This window comes from Pseudonaja textilis, chromosome 13 (genome assembly GCF_049901715.1).
Source record: "Pseudonaja textilis isolate UNSWEBS1 chromosome 13, rPseTex1.2, whole genome shotgun sequence".
Classification (NCBI taxonomy): Eukaryota; Metazoa; Chordata; class Lepidosauria; order Squamata; family Elapidae; genus Pseudonaja; species Pseudonaja textilis.
The window spans coordinates 16,947,715-16,971,958 of NC_142002.1; the positions used below are offsets into that span (position 1 = coordinate 16,947,715).

A 24,244-nucleotide genomic window follows, 5' to 3' on the forward strand; every position below is an offset into this window, starting at 1 on the left:
TTTTATTAGAAAAAGACCTCCCTCTCCCTAGAATACTCTTAAACCTTGAAGGAAGACCAAAGCTTAATTTACATTTCAGTTCCCACCTAGCAAAAGTACTTGAAGCAGGAGAAGCTAGCTATATTCTCGGGGCAAACATTCGAAGATTAAGAGGCACATATTAAGAGTCGATTTCTTGCTTGTCTTTGAAGGAGTTTTTTTTTTCTTTTTCTCTTTTGTGCAAAACAAAAAACAAAAAGTCAACCCAGACAGACCCTCCCAATACTATTTTGGTATAAAATGGAGCGACGTATTTAGAGAAAGCCCAGGGTTGCCGAAAGAATCAGTGCTATTGTCCCCGTATGGATCTTGGCAACCTTGTGAAGGATCCTCGCTTTCCCTTCAATTCCCGATTCTCGCTCCGCGGCAGCAGAAAACTCGGAATAACAGGGCTCAGGAGTTAGAAGAGTAGGACTTCCAAGTGACAATGGCTCATTTTTTTTCTTATTTGTTTTTCTCAAGGAGCTAGCCAGATTCCCAGCATCACGGGGAAAGGACTGGAAAGGCGAAAGAAGGTGGGGAAGAAAAAGGGATGGACATGGATTGATACAAAGTGATGAAATCACAGCTTGGGTAAAGCTAGCTGCCTACTTGCTTGGCTTAACCAATATTTCTCCACCTCGCCGACGTTATGACGGGTGGACTTCAACTCCCATGCTGGCTGGGGAATTCTGGCAGTTGGAAGTCCACCCATCGTAACGTTGCTGAGGTGGAGAAACCCTGGTTTATCTATCATGGATCGGTATCTTCGGCTCCCAACTCCCTTGGGAAGAGGTTGCGGGTCTCGCAGGAAACTTATAACTTAGTTCAGCTTTGGAGGAAGGTTTGTGTGTTATTGCTCACATCGTAGGACACATTTAAGTGTCTCGTTTTTAAAAAAAATGGCCTAGGGTAGGATTCGCACAACTGTGACATCATAAAAATGACTTTCAGGTCTCAGCTTTTCAAAGGGTTTTGGTATGTAGGAGGGCCGCACGGTGTCATTTCGTAGCGCAATGGCGATTCCTTAGGTGCAGTGGTGTATCTCATCCAGCTTTTTGCAAATTGCTCTTCTAACTTTTGATTTTCTTTTGTCCCGGAAGAGCTGATCAACTCCCTTAGACATGTACAACTTATGACCAGGGGTGAGATTCAACCGGTGTAATAACCGGTTCGGTGAGCGTACGCTTTGTGCACCAAACATGCGCTGCGTGCGTGTGCACATCACTTAAAAATCATCTCCTGCTGCGCAAAGCACCTGTGGTTGAAAAAGTAGGAAATAAAGGACAGCCTAGAGCCCAGGCCAAAAACAACAGAAGATTGTTGGAGTAAACTGGTTCCCTCTCCACTGATCTTCAGAGCTACCAGTTCGGTCAAACCAGGCTGAACCAGTAGAATCCCACCTCTGCTTATGAACACAGCTGAGCCCAACATTTCTGTGTTACGTGAAACATGGGCTAAGGGAGTTTTGCCCCCATCTTTCTCACCAAAGTTGTTAAGGGAATTGCCGCCGTTGGTAAGTTAGCAACCGGGTTGTTTGATGAAACTGGCTTCCCCATGGCTTGTGAAAAGGGGATCCTATGACATCAGGAGCCATTATAAATATGAACCAGTTGGCAAAGATGTGAGTTTACGATCACAGGGACGCTGCCAAGGTGGTAATGATGAAAAATGGGCATAAGTCGCATTTTTTTTCAGTGTTGTTGTAAGGACCGCTCAACTTTCCAGTCCCCCAGAAGATGGGTGCTTAAGAAACCAAATTATATCACCGTCCTTTTAGTCCAGAGGTCTCCAAACTTGGCAACTTTAAGACTTGTGGACTTCAACTCCCAGAATAGCTGCTGGAGAATTCTGGGAGTTGAAGTCCACAAGTCTTAAAGTTGCCAAGTTTGGGGACTCCTGTTTTAGTCCTTAGCTGGTTTTGTTCAATGACCAGGCCAAAATTATCTGGCCTTCTCGGTGAAATTGGCCAGAATGGTTGACTGTGGCTTGACATTCCTGTGAGATCAAATGGAAGCCGCGGTCAACTTTGTAACGCCACCGGATGAAAAGGATCGGCGTTTCAATTTCGGATGTTGCTTAGAAGCAGCGGAGATTACACACACGCACACACACATAAACATACACACCATGTTAAAAACCAGCACACCGGCTACACAATCAAGGTAGCCTGGTTTGTTTCTCAGGCTGCTGCGTTCCAAACCTTGCCAATGCTTCCAACAATGCTCTCCCTCGGAACAGGTAGTCCTCGACTTACAACCACAATGGAGCCCAACATTTGTGCTGTGAAATGAGACATTTGTGAAGTGAGTTAATTGGGGCCCCATTCGTTAAGTGAATTGCTGTCGTGGATAAGTTAGTAAGCTGGTTGTTAAAACGAGTCTGGCTTCCCCTGTTGACTTGGCTGGTAGGATGGTCACAAAAGGGGATTAGAACGCAACCGTCCTAAATAGGAATCAATTGCCAACCGCTTGAATTTTGATCACATGATCGTGGAGATACTACAACGGACGCATGTGTGAAAAGCAGTCAGAAGTCCCTTTGTTTCGGTGCCCTTGTAACTTTGAGTGGTCATTAAACGAATTGCTGTAACTCAAAGCCTTACCTGTATGTTTATGTGACTGACGAATTGACCGCTAGGTGAAATTAAATGCAAAATCAGCTTTTCTGGGCTTCCGTAAAACAGCCAAACGGCAGCAGAATCTGCAATCGGGATCGATTAATAGGGGAGGGGGCTCTGCTAGCGCCCCACTCCCCGTTCTATAACTTAATTGGAGAAATGGCTGCAGTCAGCACAGTGGTGGGATTCAACATTTTTTTTTACTACCGGTTCTGTGGGCGTGGCTTTGTGGGCGTGGCAGGGGAAGGTTCCTGTCAAATCCCCATTCTCTCCCCCCAACCCAGTAACCTGCTTTCCAGCTCCGTTCTCCCTTTGCAGGGCAACCAAAGAAGACCCAGCCGATCAGCTGGGATTTAATGGGAGGTGGAGAATCGATGGGGTTGGCGGAGCCAGTCAGGAGGTGGAATTTGCCGGTTCTCTGAACTATTCAAAATTTCCACTACCGGTTCTCCAGAACCGGTCAGAACCAGCTGAATCCCACCTGTGAGTCAGCACCAATTGACAAAAAACAACACCAGGAAGAATGCTGGTAGGAAGAAAGAGAAAAAGTTTCTCTTTTGCTGGACCTTTGAGAAGAAGAAGAAAATAAATCCATTTTTGTCTTGATGGCCCTTATATCATTCTCACCCTGTTTCAAATATACAGGTAGTCCTCGGCTTTCGGCCGCAAAGGAGCCCAAATTTTCCGTTGTTCAGTGAGACATTGGTGAAGCGAGTTTTGCCACCCCCCACCCCTCCATATTACGACCTTCCTTGCCTCCGTTGTTAAGTGAAGCATTGCAGCTGATATAGTAAGCAACATGAATCCAGCTTCCCCCCATTGAGGTCGCAAAAGGGGATCATGTAAGCCAGGGACACTACAACTGTCATAAATGTGAATCAGTTGCCCATCGTCCGAATTTTGATCATGGGGCCATGAGGATGCTGCCATGGTCATAAATGTGAAAAACGGTCCCAAGTCATTTTTTTCAGTGCCGTTGTAACTTTGTTGAACGGTCACTCAACAAATGAGGATTACCTGGACCAGGTCATACAGGAAAAGAGATGGAAGTGCCACATGGATCAAAATCCCCAATTTTTTAAAAAGAGAACCTCTTTACAGGTGATCCTCAATGTACAACCACAATGGGTGGGGGCAGAATTCCCGCTGCTAAGCGAGGCAGTTGTTAAGCGAGTTGCGCCCAATTTGTGACCATGGTGAAGCTAATCCCTGCAGTTGTTAAGTGAATCACACATGACCGTTAAGCAAGTCCAGCTTCACTCCTTTACTTCGCTTGTCGGATGCCCGTCGTCCTTGGCAGGGGTGGGATGCAATTATTTTTACAACCAGTTCTGTGGGCGTGGCTAGGTGGGCAGGTCTAGGTGGGCGTGGCCATGTGACTGGGTGGGCATGGCTTCTTTTTCTGTGCAGCACCCCCTCACCCCGCACCCCATTTTTTTTTGCCTTCTGGGCCTCAGGGAAGCTGCCTGGGCGAAGCAGTAAGACGGTGAGGGGGATTCTGGCACAGCTGATTGTCAGAACAGCTGATCGTTGGGAGGAAAAAAAGAAAGAAAGAAAGAAAGAGGAAGGAAGGAAAGGAAGGAAGGAAGGAAGGAAGGAAGGAAGAAAGGAAAAAGGAAAAAGGAAAAGGAAAGGAAAGAAAGAAGAAGAAAGAAAGAAAAGAAAGGAAGAAAAGAAAGGAAAGGAAGAAAGGAAGAAAAGAAAAGGAAGAAAGAAAAGGAAGAAAAGAAAGGAAGAAAGAAAGAAAGAAAGAAAGAAAGAAAGAAAAGAAAGAAAGGAAGAAAAGAAAGGAAGAAAGGAAGAAAGGAAGAAAGAAAGAAAGAAAGAAAGAAAGAAAGAAAGAAAGAAAGAAAGAAAGAAAGAAGGAAAGAAAGAAAAGAAAGAAAAAGAAAGAAAAGGAAGAAAGGAAGAAAGAAAAGGAAGAAAAGAAAGAAAGAAAGAAAGAAAAAAGAAAAGAAAAGAAAGAAAAGAAAAGAAAGAAAGAAGGAAAAGAAAGAAAGAAAGAAAGAAAAAAAGAAAGAAAGAAAAGAAATACCGCTTCGGCTGACCTGGTAGATTTTTTTTACTACCGGTTCGTGTGAACCAGGCCGAACCGATAGAATACCACCACCGGTCCTTGGCAACCATTGTAAATACATGCCTGTTGCCAAGAGCTTGAATTTAGATCACATGACCCCTGGGGATGCTGCAAGAATCGGCTGTAAACCGCTCTTTTCAGGGCTGTTGAAGAATTGGTTGTAATTTGAGGACTACCTGTATTTAAATCCCCTTCCGGATTTTAAAGGACTTCCCTTGTCTCCAAACATTGGAAGCTCTGAATGTTTGGAGCAGCTGAATATGCCGATATTTTTCCCCCTTGTGTGAAGGGAAGTGTCACTTTCAGCAAAAAGGCAGGAAGAGAGAAGGATTATGCTCATTTTTCAGCTAAACCGTAGTTACCGCTTGCATTGCAGAAGAGAAAAACTGATGATCCCCAAAGGAACTGGAAAGTACCACATCTGTGCACCTTTACGGTTGGGGGCGTTGAAATGTAGATCAGGACTTCAGATCTTCCCAACTAAAATGCAACATTCTTGATAGGAACCTGGAGGTATATTTTATTTCCACAACCGCTTCAAAGTTCGGTTGAATCAACTTCACGTCCCTCAAGAGAACAAGGAAATCCCATTTGTCTTCTCATCCTTATTTTGTATCAAGATTTCGTCTAGAAGTCCCAAATGGGCCTTTTTTTCCCCCCAAGAGGCAAATGGACTTTCTGGTTTTTCTTTGAAGACATTTCGCTTCTCATCCAAGAAGCTTCTTCAGCTCTTGACTGGATGGTGAGGGATAGAAGGATTTATATTCCTTGCAGACAGCTGGTCATTTGCGTCCTTTTTAAAGAGTCGTTGAGGCCACTTGGAAGTTTGTCTGCATCACCCTGAGGAAATCCTTCCATTCCTCACCATCAGGTCAAAGCTGAAGAAGCTTCTTGGATGAGGAGCGAAATGTCTTCAAAGAAAAACCCAGAAGGTCTAACTGCCTTTTGAAAAAAAAAACAAAACACTTTTGGGACAACCACAACCTAGATGATTGAGAATTTCCATCTGAAGCTTCCTTAGATGAGAACCTGGGTGGGTACAACCCCGAAGGCTGAAATACTCCAGATTGTAATGAGGAAAAGCCCCTACCAAGTAAAGGCCCTTGAATGCCAATCTCCGGATGGAATCTCTCCCTCGGAAAAACAATTTTGTTAGCAGGAAGCGAAAGAAGTCGTGAGTACCATGTTATCGTTCCACATCGACCCGGTGCCTTTTTTTTTTCCCCAACCTCTTGCTCCATGTAGTAAAATATTCTATAAAAGAAAGTGACTGAAAATCTATAGCTCTAAGAATACCTGGTTATCTTGTGTATGTGTGTGTGTGATATCGCCCTTGTTCTTATTTTTAATCTCGTCGTTAAACTCAAAGAAACGGAAGGAGGGAAACTGAGGCGCATCGACGTGTGTTGCGACCTGAAAAGCAGAAAATGAAAGAAAGGGGGCTCCGGGAAATGGGAGGACAGGGAGCCGGACCGGAGGGCGGGTGGGAGGAAAGAGCCTCTCACAAGTTGGAAGGCAGTTTTGAGCGGGTGGGCTCTTGTTCCCCACTCAGCTGTAGAGATCCTTTCCTTTCGGCAACGGGCAGAGAGGAGGAAATGGCGAATGCAGGGGGTTGGGGCAGAGAACCTGAGGATGTCTGGCGTGGTAGAGTGACTCGTCCTGGCCCCGAACTATATGGCTTCCCCAGAGGTCTGGGGCCTCCCCCGATGTCGCTGCCTTTGCCTCCTCCGGAGAACGAGGAGAAGCTAGAAACGGACTCCCGGGAGGAGGACTGTGGGCTTGAAGTCTGCGCTGCTTCGTGGGGAAGAGACGGTTGGGAGGCGGAGATCAACTTGAGGTCCTGGCTTAATCGTCCTGGCAAAACCAGTGGCCGATTCCGGGGCTGGAGCACCTGGGCAGGTGGGCTGGAGGTCTGAGGCAGGAGCAAAGAGCCTTGAGAACCCAGCACCCCCGACGGGCTGCACTGGAAAGTCCTGGGGGGCAGGCTTTGACTGGGAGGGCTAAGGCCTGATGGTAGGGGGTACAAGGGTGGGGGTACAGGACCGGGCTTGGGGGGAGACAGAGAAGCGAAGGGGGACCGTTCCTGGTGCAACTGAGCAACAGTGGCCGTCTCGGCGGAAGGGCCTAATGCACTTGGCTGGGTGGGGCCGGAGGCAGGAGGGGGGCCTCCCGAGGCCTGGGACAGCTGGCGTAAGCCAGAGGAGGGAGAACTGGATGAAGGGGGCAACTGGAAGTGGTTGGTCCCTCCAGTTCCTGAGAGCTGCATCAGCTGCCCCGTGGAGTGGGGCCTGCCCGTAGGTTGCAAGTGGCTGCAAGGACTAACGGGGGAATTTGAAGAGAGTTGAGGAAACGAAGAGGGGGTGGTGGCTGGTGGAGAACTCGGAGGAGCCTTCTGGAATGGGCCAAAGCTGGTATCTGAAGCCTGCTGCCGAGCAGCCCCTTCTGTCAAATCCAGAGGCCCAGGACACAGCTGCTCCAGTCCGGTAGATGTTGGGCTGCCCAGGTTTTGCTGCGTCGACCCAGCAGATGGAGAGCTGGCCAAGGACCGGTGCAACTGACCCAGGGTGGCTGATGCGGTAAACCCAGCCAACTGCTGGATCTGGAAGGAGGAGGAGGAAAGGGTCTCCACTCCTGGCGTGTGCTGTTGGGATGGCGTGCTTGATGGGGAACCCATGATGGAAGGTCCGGCAGAAGACACCAAAGAATGGAGTTTCCGTAAGCGCCTCGGAGTCTGGCTTTGCGTCTGCCCCAGGGAGCCCAGAACAGAGACCGGAGGGCGGAAAATGGCTGTGGGAAGGCGTGGGTGGTGAGTCAGCGCTATTGCTACCGAAGTGGTGGCGGCGGCGGCCTGCAGAGGAGCTTGGATCAGCGGGGTCCAAATTACAGGCGTGGGAGTCGATGCCGCTGCCGCCGCTGCCGCTTGAACATTATGGGCACAGTGAGCCATTTCTCGGTCATGCTGCACAATTTGTTGGATGATCTCGTTCTCCTGGTAGTTGAAGACACCCGAGTTGAGGTCATGTTGGACCTTATGGAGAAGGATGGAGTTCTTCTTACCTGAAACGAAGGAGGAGGATAGTGAGGAGCTGTCTTGAGGAGCCACCAACCACATAAGACACCAGGGGTGGCTCTTCTCACCCATCTCAGTCAGCTTCCTCTTCTACAGAAGATTCATTTCCAGTGGAAATCAAAATAGGGGTACAAAAACCACAGGTTCACAGATTACAATATATCTGTCAACCCTGAAGCTGGCTTGACTGAGGCCCTCTTGAGACTTCAGTGCTGAGACATTGGAGAACAGGGCCAAGCGGGGGAGGAAATAGAGATGGTTGGGAAGTTGTAGTCAAAACAAAATACTTTCTCTTGGGAATCAAGGACATTCCTGCAGGTGCTCGGAAGGTGGGGACCGGAGTCAACTAGCGACTAGACAGTATCCTGATTGGACCATGTGACTGACTGTTTTGAGAAGGTGACAAACTTTTACTTTTAATTAGGTGAAAACCGTGGAAATAATCAGAGTTGGTTTTCATCAGCCTGTGCCAATATTCCATACCCAATAAACCTATTCTTTGAGGAATCTGCCTGCCTCAGAATTTTGTTTGCTATAGGTAGGTTACTTGGAATCCTGACAACATCATTTGATTATAATTGTTGGAGGTCCTCAGGAGAAGACTACAGCCCCTGAGCCCTGCTGATGAACTTCCTTGGGAACATTTGGGTGGAAATAAGATGCAAGACCAGGTGGATCTTCAGCCAAAACCAGCAGAATGTTTCTTCATAGCCTCCCCAGGACTCGTGTCCCTTGGTGCATCTCACAGGTTCCAAGATGCCACATTAATGCTCTCCTAACCTGATCTGTGCTTGAGAAGAAGAAAAGAATGGAGGTGGAGGAAGCGTTTGGAGATGGGATCCTCAACCATAGATGGCTTTCAACACCATACCATCAATAACAGAAATGATTCTCTAGTATTCAGTCCAGTGGTGGGATTCAAATTTTTTTTTTACTACCGATTCTGTGGGTGTGGCTTGGTGGGTGTGGCTTGGTGGGCATGGCAGGGGAAGGATACTGCAAAATCCCATTCTTTCCCCATCCCACTAACCTGCTCTCCAGCTCTCTTCTCCTATGCAGAGCAACCAAAGAAGACCCAGCCGATCGGCTGGGACTCAGGAGGCAGAGAAGAGATGGGGTTGGCGGGGCCAGTCAGAGCTGGGATTTCTGCTACCGGTTCTGTAGAACCGGTGTGAACCGGCTGAATCCCATCTCTGATTCAGTCCCCGGTATCTTCTGAATACCAAATCTCTCTGTGCGTACTTACCAATGCGGTCCAGCCTATCCAGTGCCACTGTTTCGAAGGCCCTTCTCATCATGGGATATTCCTCTAATACTTCGTTGAAATTGTCCACCGAAAGGGAGTAGAGACGGCAGTACGTGTCAGCTCTCACACTGGCTGTGCGCCGGCCACGAGTCAGCAGGCAAATTTCTAGAAGGAAAGAAACACCTTGACATCTGTCTTGTGGTATGGACAACTGGCTTTTCAGGGGTCCATAGCAAGGGCAAGCAATCTAGTAGTAGTCATAGCAGTACGTAGTAGCTGGCTACTTTTAGAGGCTAGGAGCATACAAATTGGGAGATTCAATCACACAACCACCGATAACTTCAATGAAAGATCTAGAAAGAGTGCAGAGAAGAGCAACAAAGATGACAAGGGGACTGGAGTCTAAAATACACGAAGAACAGTTACAGGAATTGCGGTATGTCTAGCTCAGGGCTCTGCAACCTTAAACACTCAAAGAGGCATTTGAACCTGTTCCCCACAGAATACACAACACCAGGAGCCAACAATTTAACAACCGGTGTAAGTGGGTGGGCGTGGTCAACTCGACGTCACTCCCTCCCACCCAGTCGCCTCCTGATCTGAAATATGGAGCGAGTCTCCATCCTCTGCCATCACCCTTACCTTCTCAGGCCAGGTGAGAAGTGACAGGGAGGGGAGGGCCCAGCTAGTGGTGGGATCAGCCAACAGGGAACCACAGCAGAGGGTTGAAAGAGCCACATGTGGCTCCAGAGCCGTAGGTTGCAGAACCCTGGGCTAGCTTAATGAAAAGAAGGTCTACGGTTGACATAATAGCAGTCTTCCAATATTTGAGGGGCTGTCCCAGAGAAGAGGGGATTGACCTAGAAACTAAGGAGAAACTTCCTGAGAGTTAGAGCAATCAGTGGGACGGCTTGCCTTCAGAAGTTCTGGTTGCTCCATCTCTGGAGATGTTTGAGAAGAGATTGGACAACCAGAAGTTCTTGGTGTTCCATCCCTGGAGGTGTTTGAGAAGAGATTGGACAACCAGAAGTTCTTGGTGTTCCATCCCTGGAGGTGTTTGAGAAGAGATTGGACAACCAGAAATTCTGGTTGCTCCATCCCTGGAGGTGTTTGAGAAGAGATTGGACAACCAGAAATTCTGGTAGCTCCATACCTGGAGGTGTTTGAGAAGAGATTGAACAACCAGAAGTTCTGGTTGCTCCATCCCTGGAGATGTTTGAGAAGAGATTGGACAACCAGAAGTTCTGGTAGCTCCATCCCTGGAGGTGTTTGAGAAGAGATTGGACAACCAGAAGTTCTGGTAGCTCCATCCCTGGAGGTGTTTGAGAAGAGATTGGACAACCAGAAGTTCTTGGTGTTCCATCCCTGGAGGTGTTTGAGAAGAGATTGGACAACCATTTGTCCTCAATGGTATTTCCTGCTTGAATAGGGGATCATTAGACCAGAAGACTGCCAAGGTTCCTCCCAACCCTGTCATCCTGTCATTCCCTTATTCAACAAAACATTAAGAGCAGACAATCAACTCTACACCAAAGAATCCATCCCCTTTTTGGTCTTTTTTTGTTTTGTTTTGGCTATATAACCGAGAGAGGGAAATGTATTCCTGTACCTCCAAAGTAGGAACCATCAGCCAGTTTGGTCTCCTTGTTGCCTTTGGTGAGCACACTCACCACCCCATGTTGGATGAAGTACATCTTCTTCCCAATGGTGCCCTCTCGGATGATGTAGTCCCCTGGCTGGAAGACCTCAAAACGCAACTTGGTCAGCATGGAGGTCACAAAATTGGGGTCGGCGTTGGCGAACAGAGGCATGGAAGCCACCAGTTTCCTGCAGTTAAAGTTGATGATCTCCTAACAGAAGCAGAAACATCCCGTGAGACACGGGAAAGACCCTTCACGCATCATCACAAAATCTCCAGAACCGTAAAACCTACAAACTTGGAAATTTGGCCTGTATGTTCCTCTTGGCTTCTAGGGGCTCACTAAGAAAGGATATTTCAAAACGACCCTCAGAGCATTTAGTGTTTCCTATATTATTATTATTATTATTATTAACACGCTCTGATGCTAAGGAGTTCTACTCCCCCTCCTCGCCTGAAAAGGAATCTCTTCCAAAGGCAAAACACAAGCAGAGGAATTTCAGTTTCCATTTCGGTTTGTTTCACAACACCATGCAGCTTTAGTACAGAACAGTTGAGCTAAGCCCCACGCAGGCTCCTTGCTGTCTCCTCCTTGCTCACACAGCAAATACTGTTTGAGTTTCCAAACATCCCTCAACTCTCTCACACACGGACAGGACGCTAGCCAGATGAATACCGATGGATGCTGGTAGGCAGAGGCAGAATTATTTATTTTTTTCTTATTTTCCTCCACAAAAACTAAGCCCTATCACACAGTTTCATAGTGAAGCACGGGGTATCGAGCGAGAGTCTAATAATATAAAGAAAAGAAAAGACTAGGGCTGACATGATGACAATCTTCCAATATTTGAGACGCTAGCACGGAGAAGAGGGGATTGTCAGAAAGAGCAATCCAAATGATTTAAGGGGCTGGAGGCTAAATGTACGAGGAATGATTCCAGGAGTTGGGTATGTCTAGTCTAGTGAGAAAAAAAAGGACTAGGGGTGGCATGATAACAGTGTCCCAATATTTGAGGAGCTCCTACAAGGACGAGGGGGGTTCAAATTAATTTTCCAAAGAGTCAAGAGGCAAGACAAGAAACAACGGTTAGAAAGTAACCAAGGGCAAAAGCAGCCTAGAACGAAAGAGAAATTTCCTAACGGTGAGATGGAGCTTGCTCATGCAGAAAATACTGTTTGAGTTTCCAAACAGCCCTCAACTCTCTCACATGCTATAAATACTGCTTGAGTTTCCAAACAGCCCTCAACTCTCTCACATGCTATAAATACTGCTTGAGTTTCCAAAGAGCCCTCAACTCTCTCACATGCTATAAATACTGCTTGAGTTTCCAAACAGCCCTCAACTCTCTCACATGCTATAAATACTGCTTGAGTTTCCAAACAGCCCTCAACTCTCTCACACGCTGACAGGACGCTGGCCAGATGAATACCGTTGGATGCTGGTAGGAAGAGGCAGAATTTTTTTCCCCCCTTATTTTCCTCCCCCAAAACTAAGCCCTACCACATAGTTTTGTAGCGAAGCACGGGGTATCCAGCTAGTGTTTCAACAGGGCTTCTTGACCCCTTCTCTCTCTACCGTCAAGATAATAGAAGGCGTGAAAAACTGATGTTCCTCTGTGCTTTTCAGTTTCTGAAGTTTCTTTCTTGTATCCTGTAGATTCATGCTTCGTCATTCAGTAGATTAATCAACATGAACACATTACATATAAGTTGATTAATCTGTTATTCTCATAGGGGGAGCAACTCTATGGTTTAAGGCCCTAGACAGTTTTGAGCTCTTTCAGCATCTTTGACCTCCGTACTCTCTGAGGTTGGTGGCTTTCTCTCAGACGTTTCATGACCCAACTAAGTAACATCATCATCAGAAATGTCTACGAGAAAACCACCAAGCTCAGAGAGCACCAAGGACCCCACAGTCCTCCTCTTCCACTCTACAAACCCCGTTCCCTTCTAGCACTGATGATGTTACCTAGTTGGGTCATGAAATGTCTTCAAAAAAACCACCAAGCTCAGAAAGCACCAAGGACCCCACAGATGATCATCTCCTCCTCCTCCTCCTCCTCCTCCTCCTCCTCCTCCTCCTTTCCATAAACTGTGCCCCCTTTAGCACTGATGATGTTACCTAGTTGGGTCATGAAATGTCTTCAAGAAAACCAGCAAGCTCAAGAAGCACCAAGGACCCCACAGATGATCATCTCCTCCTCCTCCTCCTCCTCCTCCTCCTCCTCCTCCTCCTCTTCCTCCACCACCACCACCTCCACCTCCTCCTCCTCCTCCTCCTCCTCCTTTCCATAAACTATGCCCCCTTTAGTACTGATGATGTTACCTAGTTGGATCATGAAACTTCTGCAAAAAACCCACCAACCTCAGAGAGCACCAAGGACCCCACAGTCCTCTTCTTCCACTCCACAAAACCCACTCTCTTCTAGCATTGATGATGTTACCTAGTTGGGTCATGAAACGTCTTCAAAAAAACCACCAAGGCCAGAGAGCACCAAAGAGCCCACAGATCTCCTCCTCCTCCTCCTTCTCCATTCCATAAACTGTGCCCCCTTTAGCACTGATCATGTTACCTAGTTGGGTCATGAAACGTCCTCAAGAAAACCACCAAGCTCAGAGAGCACCAAGGAGCCCAGAATTCAACCCTGAGCTACAAATATTCTATCGGTACCTTTGACTTTGTGCTTCCTTTGTCTTTATACCGCTCACCTCTTTCAGGGGCTCACTTAGTTCTCCCAAGATGCTCTCCTCGTCAAACATTTTGCCCTGGTACCGATGTTCATAGTAGTCATGGATTCTCTGGCGCATCTCAGCTGGAAGTTTGTGGAAAGACATGTATTGTTCGACTTGCTTGTACTGTGTGGGGAGAAAACAGAATCCATCCAGGTTAAATTTTAAGATGTACTCAATAAAATTTATTTATTTTTTAAAAAAGACAGGTTTAGACATAACTTTAGGGCATGCTATTTATATCATCATTCCAGAATCAAAAATGGACATGGCTAGAGATGATCACCAATGTCCTTTTCTTTTCACACTTGGAAAGACACTTAGAAGAAAATTCCAACCATTAGCAACCAGCATGTATTTCCGATGGTTGCACTGTCATGTGGTCACCCTTTGCGACTGTCCCAGCGGGCTTCAAGCAAGCAAAGTCAATGAGAGAAGCCGGATTCACTTAAGGACTACATGATTTGCCTAACTAACGATGGCAGGGATTCTCTTAACCCCCATGGCAGGAAGGGTTGTACAATCCGATGCAATTCCCTTGACAACCCATTGGCTTAACAGTGGAAATTCTGGCCCCAACTGGCATCGTAAGTCGAGGACTGTGTCACTCCCAGTAAACCTCTTGGAGAAATCTATTTCTCTGAGAGGTTGGGAAGCCGTGTTCGACTGCTCTATCACCATTCACGCAATCCAAAAGGATCCACCCAGAAATTCTGCTAGGAGGAGAGGAGAAGAGAGCAGGAGAATAGTGTAGTGTAGTGTAGGGTAGGGTAGACTAGAATAGAGTAGAGTAGAGTAGAGAATTTAGAAAAGAGAATTTAGAAGAGAAGAGAATAATAGGAGAGATTTTAGAATAGAATAGAATAGAATAGAATAGAATAGAATAGAATAGAATAGAATGGAATGGAATGGAATGGAATGGAATGGAATGGAATGGAATGGAATGGAATGGAGAGTAGAGTAGAGTAGAGTAGAGTAGAGTAGAGTAGAGTAGAGTAGAGTAGAGTAGAGTAGAGTAGAGTAGAGTGGAGTTGAGTTCAGAAAGAGAATAGAATATAATATAGAAATAGAATAGAATGGAAGATAATGAAAGAGAATTGAAATAGAATCGAAATAGAATAGAATAGAATAAAATTCAGAAAGAGAATAGAATAGAATATAGAAATAGAGTAGAATGGAATGGAAGAGAATGAAAGAATAGAAATAGAATAGAAATAGAATAGAAATAGAATAGAAATAGAATAGAAATAGAATAGAAATAGAATAGAATAGAATAGAATAGAATAGAATAGAATAGAATAGAATAAAATTCAGAAAGAGAATAGAATATAGAAAGAGTAGAATGGAATGGAAGAGAATGAAATAGAATAGAAATAGAATAGAAATAGAATAGAATAAAATTCAGAAAGAGAATAGAATATAGAAATAGAGTAGAATGGAATGGAAGAGAATGAAATAGAATAGAAATAGAATAGAATAGAATAAAATTCAGAAAGAGAATAGAATAGAATATAGAAACAGAGTAGAATGGAATGGAAGAGGATGAAAGAGAATAGAAATAGAATAGACAAAGAAATAGAACAGAATAGAAGCTGGAAGGGACCTTGGAGGTCATCTACTCCAGTAGTGAGGTTGTAATGACGGCCTTTCATTCAATTCTGCTCACGTGCCTCTTTCTCTTTCCACCCCTCCTCCATCTGTGCCACAGGGCATCTATCCATCATTTTTATGGACAGAATCCAGCTGAAAAGAAGCAGGTTCAGACAGTGACTTTGAAATGAGATCTGCACCAAATCTCTGCAATTTACTGCCTTTCAGCTTGGCCTGGAGGTGCAAAATGGATTCTCCCAGCAGCAAACAGAGCTGGTGAACGATTTACTTGCACCTTTGATCCATCACTCCCTCCCCCTCCGTAATAAACGGCCCCAAACCAGCTGCTTAGAATTAGAAACTGCATGAAAGCTGTAGCTGAAGGGCTAAAACAATCATATTTTTTTTAAAAAAAAATAGAGGGAAAAAAACCAATTTCACCCCAAATTAACAACAATATAATTATCTTTTCTTTTTCTTTTTAAACCATAACTGTTAGACAAAGATGCTTAGCTATTACCGTTAGAGTGAGGTCTAAGCTGGGATAAACTAAGGTTTGGTCATTTGCACCCATGAGAGTCATCAGTGTTAAATCCTGTTCAGAAGCTCAGAACCACATTTGTGGAATTAAAAGTAAATAAATAAACGCAACAGTGGGAAGACTTCAACCTAACAATTGGCTTGGGGTAAGGCATCTTCCATTCAAAAGCCCCAAAAAGGTGCTTTACCAAAAGGCAACTGGACTGTCTTTGTTTTTCCTTGAAGAGGTTTCGCTTCTCATTCGAGAAGCTTCTTCAGGTTCTGACTGAATGGTGGAGGATTCATATTGCTTGCAATCCTCTGGTCATTAGTACTCTTTCAGAGAGTCGTTTGAGGCCACTTGGAGGTTTATCTGGGCCCTCAGGGTCACTCAAATAGTACCAATGGGTTCTGCTGAAAGGTCTGTGTTGCAAACAAGAGAGAGGTAGTATTGTATCCCTCCCCCTCCATTGACAGCCTCATGCTTGATGCTGCTTTGAACATACACACTAGAGAACATAAATGCTTGATGCTGTTCTGTAAGACATGCAGTTAAACCTTTTGTGCGTTGAGGTGCATGTGTCCATCATTAATACCCAGGGGTGGGATCCTACAGGTTCGCACTTATTCGCTAGAACCAGTTGTTAACATTCTAAGCAGCTCAGAGAACTGGTTGTTAGAAGAAATTACTGGCCTAATCCTGTAAGGAAGGCAGGAAGGAAACATTCTGGTGTTGCTTACAGAAACAGCCCCTCCGTTAACCCTTATTACATTCTTGGCAGGACTAGACTTCCTGTCTCAGGAACTTCTCTGGAGTTTTTTTCCCTTCCTTTGCTGGTACTTTGCTTGTGTGGAGTGACCATTCAAAGTTACAATGGCACTGAAAAAAGTGACTTATGACCCTTTTTCACACTTACGACTGTTGCAGCATCCCCACAGTCATGAGAGGCCAGGCGAGGAGATATGCATGCCTCGATGTGAGTGATATTGAATTGGCCACGCCCAGCCAATAACATGACCACCAAGCCATGCCCACCCAGTCACTAGATGACCTACAAGGTCCCTTTCCAACTCTTGTTAATTTGTTAATTTTAATATAGTTGGCCTCTTTGACCTCTCTTTCAAGCCAGTGGTCCTGTCTGTCCAGAATGTGGACTTGAGTGACCTTTGTCTTTCAAATCCATTTGTCTCTTTCTATCCAAAAGACTCCTTTGCAATTCAAATATTTCTAGCTAACGTCGTTCCAGCGGGCATTCCATATGTTTTTTTTCTGCTGCTGGTTGCTCAGATATGATTCCCCCTTGTGCTTAAGAAAATGCCAGTGCCTCTTTTTCTCTTTCTGTCTCCCACACATGATCATAATTAAGTTCTACCCACTTATCATCCTCCAACAAGCAATCCAAAACCAACGGAGAAAGAGAAATCAGAAAAAGAGTGTGGGGAAAAAGATATATATATATATATATTGAAGGCAGACCACAGAAAAGGACACACACTGGCTTGACTTCAAACACAAAAATCTTCACAAATTGAATTTGATGGAACCAACAGATGGAACTAAACATATCTGCTGGGCAGGCCACAGAAGGAGGCATACATCATTAAAAAGCAGAGGAACATGGGCGCACTGTGTGCATACCTAAATCTGATCACCCCCCAGGGAATTTTAATGCATTAATTCTCACTGGTTCACACAAGGTTTTCCAAACATTATTTTTTTTTTAGCATCTATAACAAAAAATACGTCGATGGTATGGCCAAATGGTATTGCAATGCTTCTCTTTTAATTTATATATCTAAGTTGGGTTTGGAGTTTATTTATGCGTTGCTCAATCAATGGATTGGGGGATTAGCACTGTCAAGTTTGGAGCTATCAGACAAAGCAAAGTTAAGAACTGCCTCCATTAAGCTTTGAATCTGGGCTGCTTGGTGCCAGTTAAAAAAAAAAATGCAGTGGGGATTTCATAATTGCCAACATGAAACAAACACACAACAAACACGTTAATTTGGCTTCCCCTTCCTCCTGCTTTGACTCTTCCTTCCTTGTTGCGCATGAGTCCTCCACGAGTTGTTTGCAGGCAAGTTTCGCTGCAAATGTATGTAGGAACAAAAGAGCATTTTCTGGATGGCTGACATTTGGTAGCACGTTGAGTGTTTTGATTATTCTTAGAGTGTTCCGTTTAATTGGGAACTGAGCTAATTATTTTTAAATTGAATATATTCAGCATTGTGTCCATGATACTGACTTTACAAGATAATGCATTTTAAAGAAAGAAATATTTCCTGGGAGTGACCTCTTTCTTTCTTTCTCTCATATCTATTCATCCACTATCTATCTATCTATCTAACTATCTATCTATCTATCTATCTATCTATCTATCTATCTACACCGCTCTCTCTCTTTCTCTCTATCATCCATCCATCCATCCATCCATCCTTCTATTTATACTTCTGTCTGTCTCTCTCTCATCTATCCATTTACTCACCTATCCATCTATCCATCCATCCATTCGTCCATCCATCCATCATCTATCTATCATCTATCATCTGTCTATCTATCTATCTACACCACTCTCTCTCTTTCTCTGTATCATCCATCCATCCATCCATCCATCCATCCATCCATCCATCCATTTATACCTCTCTCTCTCTCTCTCTCTCTATCTATCCATCTATCCATCCATCCATCTATCATCTATCATCTGTCTATCTCTCTCTCTCTCTATCTATCTATCTACACCGCTCTCTCTCTTTCAATCATCTATCCATCCATCCATTCGTCTATTTACACCTCTCTCTCTCTCTCTCATCTATCCATCCATCTGTCCATCCATCTATCATCTACCTACCTACCTACCTACCTATGTATCTTTCAGCTCATCTATCTATCATCTACCTCTTGTATCTATCATACAAACACATTTGCAGCATTGGACAATTTTCTGCAAAATTTTTCACTTTGGATAGTTTTTGCAAAAAATAATAATAATCTTTGTAAGTAGCCTAGAGTTACTTGACAAGAGGAAAAAATAAAAAGACAGATGGTGGCTTTATTCATGGGATGGGATTGTGGCTATATTCCCATGCTGTTCTTAACTAGGGTTACTTCATCTGTTTGTTCCATGCTATCTTGGAAAAAGGGGCTTTGGAAGGCTCCCTTTCTGATCCTTCTTGGGGTGAAGAAAAGAAGGGACAACTGGTGAGAAGGATCCACTCAGCAGCTCCCTGGATCCTAGAGTAATCCAGCGACTGAACCTTCTCACCAAAGCCACCTAAGAAGCCACTTACCTTCTCCTGATACTGTCGCCGTGAGGAATCCAGAGACTGGATAAGAGCTGTGGCGTGGCCGATGAACATAGCATAGCACGTGGCACCAACGATCATGCTTAACATTGTGAGCCACACGTCAGACATGCCCACTGGGGCTTGCTGTCCATAGCCGATACATAGCATGTGGCTCATAGCCTTGAACAGCGCATAGGAGTACTGTTTTCCCCAGGAGTCATTCTAAAGAGACAGACAGACGAGAGTTACACAAAATGAGATGGACACACTTGGATGAGGTGGTACTAGGTGCCCCACCACCATTCCCATCAACTCCGAAGGGTCAGCAAGGGTCAAATGCCCACTAGCCTTGCCACACCTTGCTAGTTCCCGACACTGGTTGGTGAGAACCTCAAGTCAGAACAGGCAATTGCAACCAGTTCTCTTTCTAATTTCTCAAAATGCACTTGACTAAGCATCTGTTCGGAGCAGTGGTGTCCATGGGGTGTGTCCAAAAAGGCACAATTGCGCTCACAACTGCACACTCAAAAGTTTTGTCCTTTTTCAGGGGTGATTTCCACTCCCATGGATGTCAGTAGTCTGAAAGCTAATGTGTTGCTTGGGAATATTGTCCTCTGGGAACCTGGCTGATCTTCCTGAGAATTCCCTCATTGGCCTTGCAATTTTTCCTAGACTAAGTATCTGGATCTCAATCAGCCTTTCTGAACCACGATAACCTTAAACCGTGTAAAGGTCAGCCCCGCATGCTAGAATTCTGGGAGTTGACTTTCACACATCTTAAAAGTTATCGAAACGGAGAAAGGCTGTTCTAGATGCACAAATAGGGGAGGCTTTTGAGTCTAGTCTTAGCCAACACAAAGATGTCCTGATAGACAGACGTGAAACAACATGTAATCTCGGCATGATCCAAGGCAGCTTTTCTACCCCCATGGAAATCCTTTCAAGTAAGTTTAGAGGTGCACATTATTTAAACTGAGGATCTAAGCTTTTCAAGCCATCTGAATCCAGAGAAGAAACATGCCTTAGCTTCTAAGGAGACATCTTCATATGAAACGTCTGGAGAAGAAGCCATGACAGACTTTCTTTTCCAAAGCCTTAAAGTATCTTCAACTCCTCCAAAAATTCATCTACATGCCCTCTGATCTGAATATCAATCAATCAATCAATCAATCATTAAAATTCTTCTGAACCTTCTTTCATTCATGACTTAGAGGCAACTGAGGCCGTGTTCATCAGACTGGCTGGGCAGATCAGCTTCTATTTTTAGGTTTCCCCCCTTTCCTTCTTTGAGCTTCGGCCAACCCATGTTCCTTCACCTTCTCTCCTCTTAACAGATTTGCAAAGCAGGAATCAGCTTCTAGGACTGTGATGGTGAACCTATGGCACGTGTGCCACAAGTGACACACAGAGCCATTTGTGCCGGTGCATGAGCCACAGGCAAACTTCCCTCACTGCGCATGTGTGTGCCTTGCAGCTGATTTTTTTTTGCTGGTTTGAGGCCTTTTTCAGCCTCCCAGAGGCTTGGAAAAAACCGCTGCAAGGTTTTCAGGTCGAATAATAAGCCCGTTTTGTCACTTCCTGTAATACCAGAAGCGACAAAATGGGCCTATTATTTGTCCTGAAAAGCCTTGCAGAGGCTTTTTCCAAGCCTCTGGGAGGCCAAAAAATCAGCTGTGAGGCGCAGTGCAAGTAAGGGCGTGGTGGGGCGGTGGTGATGGGGGAGACTGGGCACACATGCACAGGGGACATGGGGGCGCACACATTGCATTCTGGGTGCTGGCACGCCAGTGCGTGCGCACTAATGCGTGCACAATTTTTGGCACAAAAAGGTTAGCCACCACTACTCTAGGATCCTCCCGGAAGCCTCAAGGCCAAAAAGGAAGATCAGTCCCATGGCTTTAACCCCTTACCACCATACCTATTTGCAAAAAGCCTCCCTTCTGTTACCTGTTCGGTTACAGCATCCACATGGGGAGTTGTGGAGAGCTGTATGGCACTTCAAAAATAGATCCCTCTTTTAATAAACAAATTGTTCCTGCGGCATGATGACACATCTGTACCGCTGCTTCTCCAGGAGAAGGTGGCAAATGCTATTTTGGCTGGGTGCCCTTGCAACTACTTCGGTGGGGGTGGGAGGGGGAAATAAACCGCTCTTCACTTTGGAGAAGGGAGATAGGGTGGCTCCTTGTATATGCACGCACACCCTTGCTCACACACACACACACACACACACACGTATGAAGGAAATGCAATTTGCAGGAATGAGGGCAAAAGAGGCTGCTTAGAGAGGCCTGTAAAGCACTGTGAAGCGGCCTATAAATCCAAGTGCTATTGCTATAAGGCAGGGTAAGCTAGAGATCATGAAGAAGATCCATCTAATGCAAAGGTCTCCCTACCTGGCAACGGTAAGGATTGTGGGCCAACTCCCAGGATTCCTCAGCCAGCCATTGAGGAATTCTGGGAGTTCAAGTCCATAAGTCTTAAAGCTGCCAAGTATGGAGACCCCCCTGGTTTAGTGGGACCAAGAAGAAGGACCTTCCCCTCCTGTTCAACGTCATCCCTGCAGAGATAAACTAACTTCCGCCAGCAGGCCTGAGGACCCCAGGGTGATATGGACAGTGGTGGGATTCAGCTAGTCCACACCAGTTTGGGAGAACTGGTTGTTAACTTTCTGAGCAGTTAGGTGAACTGGTTGTTGGAAGAAATCATTAGGGCAGAGAACCGGTGGTTAAATTATTTGAATCCCACCATTAAGCACATTTTCTCTAATTGTTGTTCACTGGTGGAGGCGATGATATATTGGGTTTTGTATTTGGGATTTTACTTCTCTAAGCTCCCTGCAGTCACCATTTCTTGAAAAGACAAATGCCTCTCTTAGTTACCGTATGGATTTTGGTGTGGTCTAAAATCCAAAGTTTAGCGAAGTGGGAAAGCACTCAACTGCTTCGTTTGCCAATCTTCTTCTAAACTGCTTCTTCCGGTCAACATTTTTTTTAAATGTCTTTGAAAAGTCAGGTAGAAAATGTTCTCGGCATCAAGAGTAGCCTGTGTGCTCAGAAGGTGAAATTCCCCCCAAAATGGGCCAAGTCAAGAGAACAGCCAACGCTGATGTTCTGAAATTTGAAACTAATCTTACTGAAATGAACTAATAACATCCAGCACGGGACTGCTAAGCCTGTAACCATTAATGGATTGTTTGTGGACATGATATGACTCCAAACTGATTCCTCTCTTGACTCCAACCTCTGCCTTCCCCAAATGGCTCCATAAACTGGATCTGTAGTTCCTTTCGAATCGCTAACCATGATGGGAATTGTAATACTACATCCTTTGAATGTCATAGTTTCCCGGCCCCAGATGTATGAATTCTACCTAAAGGATTCATTCACAAAATATGAAGAACTTTGAAGCTAAAGTGGAAGGGGAGGACATGATTTATTCATCCTCTCTCTTGATACACTGATATTCATTAATCCATTCATTCCTTCATCCATCCATCCATCCATCCATTTCTAAATGGGACTAAGATAATTTCCTGATTGCAGGTGCCCTGAAGCAACATCTACATTATGGGCACTTTCTCTCACCTATTACAGGAATAATAATAATAATAATAATAATAATAATAATAATAATAATAATAATAATAATAATCACAATAATAATTCCTTAAAACATTTTTTCTTGTTTCTCTCATAACATCCCCAAATCCTGCCATTCAGGAAGTCATTTTCCACCACTAAACAATTGTAGTTTTAGGCTGTGATCATGTCCTAGTTTAGATTCCCCTGTTCCCTTTTTAAAGAGGTTATATATTTAGATCGACTTTTCTTGCTGGGCGTATGCATGAAATTCCAATGGGAGGAATGTCCTGGGTTCTTCTTTTTTTGCACTCGTCAAGGGATAAGGAGGTGGCTGATGGAACAGAGAACACCCTCACTTCCTTAGACAGAAATCAGGGAACACCTCAGCTAGACTATACTAGACGGTGTATACTCACTATACTATACTAGTATACTCACTATACTAGATGGTGGTTCATCTGTGCCAAACTGGTCCATCTATTTCATCAACTTACCACCATACGATTCAGCGAAACCCAACAATCCCCTGGAAATTCTTGGAGCATGGGCACGAGGAACTGGAGGCAGCCATCCCAATGGCACAGCAGCAGCATCATGCCAATCAAGTTGACGATCCGTACCACGGCACTGGCCAGGTCATAGGTCATATGGAAGATCTAGAAGAAGAGCGTTAGGAATATAAGTCACCTAACAGCTATTTTGGGTTAGAAATATATAAACCAGGATAAACATTTTAAAACTGTATCTTTAAGAAAATGCAAAACTGTAGTTGGGTGTGGTTTCTCAAATGGCCACAAGATGGAGCCAGAAACCTGGGTTGTTTTAGTCTTAATCTCAGAAGAGAGTGTGTCTCCCTCTCTGTTTCCTTCTGTTGGAAAATATTGCCGTTCCTCCGTTTTTCCTAGTTGACTGATATTACTGGATTTAATGTAAGTCTGATACTGAACTGTTTTTGACACTGGAATTTCATTTTTGGATTATCCCTGGATTGAAAACTGACTGATTTACTTGTGAATGACTTTGGACTGTGTTTGGACTTTGCTTAAACCTTTCTGGAAGTAAAAACCTACGTTTACTGTACAGTGTATCTGTGTATATTATTCAAACACTTCTCTCAAATATGTCTTCCTGTATGCGCTCATTCTCCTAACAGGGAATTACCTCAACAAAGAGGATTAACCAGTAAGCCCTAGAGATGCAGACATTTTCCAGAATACCTCCTTGTCGTGATAAATGCATGGGACCGAAGGCATGTGAGAGCCACCATGTGCCTCACAGAAGTAGCCTCCAAGCAAAAAGTCCTGGGGGAAAAAATAGACTCTAAAAGGGGAAGGCAGACTTGGAAAGGTCCCTGCCAACAACATGGAAATGTTGACTCGTTATCTTCTTGGTGTCAGCGTTCCAGAAAAACCCAACTCCAAGTAAAAATTCCGAGACAGGCATTTTCTCAAAGTTTCCTTTTATTAGAGTAGATATACTGGCACTCTGTTAAACAACTAACTCCCACAACACTGTCAAACTACTTAGTAACACTGTATTACTATTCTTCTTCTTGTATTGTTTTTATCCTATTACTTCTCTCTTCCCACTTGTGACTATAACCATGTTACTTGTATCTTTACCATTTATATTGTTTTATTTGTTTTCCTGGTATGTTTTGATTGCATATTAATAACCTATGTATGATTTGATTGCTTATCATAACCTATGACTATCATTAAGTGTTGTATCTAATGGTTCTCGATGAATGTATTTATTTTTTGTTATGTATACTGAGAGCCTATGCATCAAAGACAAATTCCTTGTGTGTCCAATCACATTTGGCCAATAAAGAATTCTATTCTATTCTATTCTATTCTATTCTAT

At 44.6% G+C, this 24,244-nt stretch overlaps 1 protein-coding gene across 1 annotated transcript in view; it reads right to left on the reverse strand.

Annotated features, from left to right (window-relative positions):
* Positions 1 to 6,032: 6,032 nt before the first annotated feature.
* Positions 6,033 to 24,244, reverse strand: part of HCN4 (hyperpolarization activated cyclic nucleotide gated potassium channel 4) — a 58,239-nt gene continuing 40,027 nt past the window's right edge. The window contains exons 3-8 of the mRNA XM_087941548.1: positions 22,873 to 23,034; positions 18,798 to 19,016; positions 13,380 to 13,526; positions 10,641 to 10,881; positions 9,032 to 9,196; positions 6,033 to 7,772 (exon numbers count right to left, since the gene is read on the reverse strand). Of these exons, the coding sequence (XP_087797674.1) occupies positions 6,217 to 7,772; positions 9,032 to 9,196; positions 10,641 to 10,881; positions 13,380 to 13,526; positions 18,798 to 19,016; positions 22,873 to 23,034 (2,490 nt within the window). The 3' untranslated portion in view covers positions 6,033 to 6,216. The remainder of the gene's footprint in view (positions 7,773 to 9,031; positions 9,197 to 10,640; positions 10,882 to 13,379; positions 13,527 to 18,797; positions 19,017 to 22,872; positions 23,035 to 24,244) is intronic.